The sequence below is a fragment of the Nestor notabilis genome, unplaced genomic scaffold, assembly GCF_000696875.1.
Source record: "Nestor notabilis isolate BGI_N333 unplaced genomic scaffold, ASM69687v1 scaffold19889, whole genome shotgun sequence".
Classification (NCBI taxonomy): Eukaryota; Metazoa; Chordata; class Aves; order Psittaciformes; family Psittacidae; genus Nestor; species Nestor notabilis.
In genome coordinates this window covers 9,825-13,315 of record NW_009945644.1, presented here as the reverse complement: position 1 = coordinate 13,315, position 3,491 = coordinate 9,825, and the positions used below count along the sequence as shown (strand labels likewise).

The 3,491-nt window shown below is 58.8% G+C and overlaps 1 protein-coding gene across 1 annotated transcript in view; it reads left to right on the top strand.

Moving 5' to 3' along the window:
- The window catches only part of LOC104412289 (1-phosphatidylinositol 4,5-bisphosphate phosphodiesterase gamma-1-like), a gene marked incomplete at its 5' end in the record, with an annotated part of 19,631 nt that overhangs the window by 8,145 nt on the left and 7,995 nt on the right, over nucleotides 1–3,491 (top strand). Inside the window, 12 exon segments of the mRNA XM_010022956.1 lie at nucleotides 604–676; nucleotides 779–880; nucleotides 961–1,079; nucleotides 1,165–1,250; nucleotides 1,430–1,550; nucleotides 1,640–1,808; nucleotides 2,083–2,202; nucleotides 2,373–2,480; nucleotides 2,582–2,769; nucleotides 2,957–2,973; nucleotides 2,976–3,138; nucleotides 3,248–3,367. Coding sequence (XP_010021258.1) covers nucleotides 604–676; nucleotides 779–880; nucleotides 961–1,079; nucleotides 1,165–1,250; nucleotides 1,430–1,550; nucleotides 1,640–1,808; nucleotides 2,083–2,202; nucleotides 2,373–2,480; nucleotides 2,582–2,769; nucleotides 2,957–2,973; nucleotides 2,976–3,138; nucleotides 3,248–3,367 — 1,386 coding nt within the window.

Genomic DNA, 3,491 nt, shown 5'->3' with positions numbered 1-3,491 from the left:
GATGTGAGCACACATGGAAGCGAGGATGGTAGCAGAAATGGGAGCAAGGATGGAGCGGGGATGGGAGTAGAGATGGGCAAGGATGGGAGAGGGCCTGAGAGCAGGGATGGGAGCAGGGATGAGCAGAGGTGGGAGTGGATATGGGTGTAGGGATGGGAGAGGGGATGGGAGAAGGGATGCGGTTAGAGTTGGGAGCAAGGATGAGCAGAAATGGGAATAAGGAGCAGGGATATGAGTGAGCAGGGATGGGAGAGGGACTGAGAGCAGGGGTGGGCACAAGGATGGGAGCAAGGAAGGGAGCAGGGATGAAAGCAGGATGGCAGAGGGGATGGGAGCAGGGATGGGAGTGGGGATGGGTGCCAGAGATGTAGGGAGAGTGTCACAGGGTGAACTGGGAGTGTTTGCTCGAGCAGCACCCAACAGATTGAGGTTCCCTTTGCACCCCCGTGGCCTGTGCTTCCCCAAGCCCCTCACCAGCTGCAGGAGTGGGGCAGGAGTGGGGACACAGGGAGGCTGAGCTGAGGTGCTGGAGGCCTTGACACTTCATGGGTTCTACCCCATCTCCTGCTCCTGGTCCTCACTGATGGCCACTCCGTGTCCCAGGAACGTGGACCGCCCCGAGCTGTGCCAGGTCTCCCTCTATGACTTCCAGAAGTTCCTGCTGCACGACCAGAAGGTGGGTGCTCCCAGAGATCCCTGTGGCATCCCTCTCAAGGGACTCCCATGGGATGCTCCAGCCTGGTTCCTCCCATTACAATGTCCCGTGTTTGCTCCCCAGGAGCCCTGGGCCAGCGACGTGGGCATGGTGCGGGACTACATGTGCACCTACCTCAAGGAAGGCTCCACAGAGGCATCAGACCCCTCCTTCCAGTTGGATGAGGTGGGTGGCCTCGTGCAGCACCCACCCAGGGGTGTCTCCCCAGCCCTGTCATTATCTGACCTCTCTCTTTCCTCCACCAGTTCCTCACGTACCTCTTCTCCAAGGAGAACATGGTGATGGACGCCAAGTATGAGCGCGTGGTGCCTGAGGAGATGAACCACCCCCTGTCCCAGTACTGGATCTCCTCCTCCCATAACACGTAAGGACACAGTGGGATCTCCTTGGGGACCTCTGTGAGCATCCCATCGCCCTGGCTACTGCTGGGCCTCCTCTCTCCTCTGCAGGTACCTGACCGGGGACCAGTTCTCCAGCGAGTCCTCCCTGGAGGCGTACGCCCGGTGCCTGCGCATGGGCTGCCGCTGCATCGAGTGTGAGTGCCCACAGCACCTCCCAGAGATGCTGAGCCCCCACCCAGCACCTTGTGTCACAGCAGAGAGACCATCCCCTGCACCCATCCCATGGCACAGGGGTGGAGGGTCTTCCATGGCCTTCAGGGGCTCATGGTCCTCAGAGCGCAGCGTGTGTTAACCAAGGTGTCTCCCCACTCAGTGGACTGCTGGGATGGCCCAGATGATCTCCCCATCATCTACCATGGCCACACACTCACGTCCAAGATCAAGTTCCTGGATGTGCTGCACACCATCAAGGAACACGCGTTTGTCACCTCTGAGTAAGCCCCAGCTCCCCAATGACACTGGGTTGTGAAGGCAACCTCTCCTTCACCTTCACCTGAGGCCACTGTTCCCCTGCTTCCTCCAGGTTCCCCATCATCCTCTCCATCGAAGACCACTGCAGCATCGTCCAGCAGAGGAACATGGCCTCCCACTTCAAGAAGGTCTTTGGGGACATGCTCCTCACCAAGCCAGTGGACATCAATGCTGATGAGTTGCCCTCACCCACCCAGCTCAAGAAGAAGATTCTAATCAAGGTAGGGAGTAGACACCACCCCAAATCGCTCTCTGCAGGAAGGACAAGTGTTGAGCTGGGAGGGATGCTGATTCTCCCAACTCTTCGGACTCAGGAGTGACATCCCTCTGTGCACAAGTAGAACATCTCCCCAGTGTTCTACTGCAAGAGGTGCTCAAAGAGAACAGGGGGTGGTGGAAAGGGATCTGCAGGAGCCCTGAGTCCCGGGGCTGGGAGCTCAGTGTGATGGGGACACCGTGGCCACCACTGAGCTCCCTGCCCTGGGCTGTCCTCAGCACAAGAAGCTGGTTGAAGGGAACCTGTATGAGGAGGTCTCCACTGCCAGTTACTCAGAGAACGACATCAGCAACTCCATCAAGAACGGCATCCTCTACCTTGAAGACCCCATTGACCACGTAAGGGTTGCTCTGCCAATGGCAGGCAGGGGCCAAGCAGGGTCTGTCAGATGGGGATGAGCTTTGCAATGCTGTGGGGGGGCAGGAAGGGACAGAAAGAAGCTTTTCAAAGCCCTGTCCCTTCATGCCATTGTTCTCCCCCCCTTGGTGATGCTCTTCCTCCCCCCCAGACCTGGAGCCCCCATTATTTTGTCCTGACAAGCAACAAGATCTACTACTCAGAGGAGACATCCCGCTACCAGTTCAATGAGGATGAAGAGGAGGTGGAGCAGAAGGAGGTGTGTGAGGAGCAGGACGCACCACGGCGCAGGAGGGCTTAGTGAGGACTCCATGAGGAGGGTGAGGTGGTGACAACACCCGTTTTGGGCTGAACTTGCAGGAGTTCAACAACAACGAGCTGCACTTCACGGAGAAGTGGTTCCATGGGAAGCTTGGAGGTGGCCGGGACGGGCGGCAGATCGCAGAGAAGCTGCTGCACGAGTATTGCACCGAGACGGGCGGCAAGGACGGCACCTTCCTGGTGCGCGAGAGCGAGACCTTCGTGGGTGACTACACCCTCTCCTTCTGGTAGGAGCCCCAGCGGGAGGGAGGATCTCATCCAAACAGGTCTGACCACCCCACCAGGGGTTGGACCTCTTTGGTTTGGTGGCTGGAATGGCTTTTGGGGGTGTTGGGGGGAAATGCCACCTTTTTGTTCATGGGATGGTGGGGACATGGACCCAAATCGACTCACCTTTCCCCACCACCGCGGCAGGAGGTCCAGCCGGGTGCAGCCCAGGAGGCCGGTGCCACCAAGTTCTACCTGACGGACAACCTGGTCTTCGACAGCCTCTACAGCCTCATCTGCCACTACCGCGAGGTGCCACTGCGCTGCAACGAGTTCGAGATGCGCCTCACCGACCCCGTCCCCCAGCCCAACGCTCATGAGAGCAAAGAGTGAGGATGCGCCTCATCCCCATCCCCCTTGGGTCCACCTTCATCTTGGGCGCCTCAGGGTGTGAGGATGCTGATGGCACCCCACCATCTCCATGCTTTGCCTGGTTAGGTGGTACCACGCCAGCTTGACGCGCCTGCAGGCCGAGCACATGCTGATGAGGGTCCCACGGGATGGAGCCTTCCTGGTGCGCAAGAGAAGTGAACCCAACTCCTACGCCATCTCCTTCCGGTGAGTGTGGCCATCCAACACCTCAAGGCTGGTTGGACTTGGCCATCGTTGCCAGCCAAGATGAGAACTGCCTGGTTCATGGCATCATGGAATGGTTTGGGCTGGAAAGGACCTTAAAGCTCCT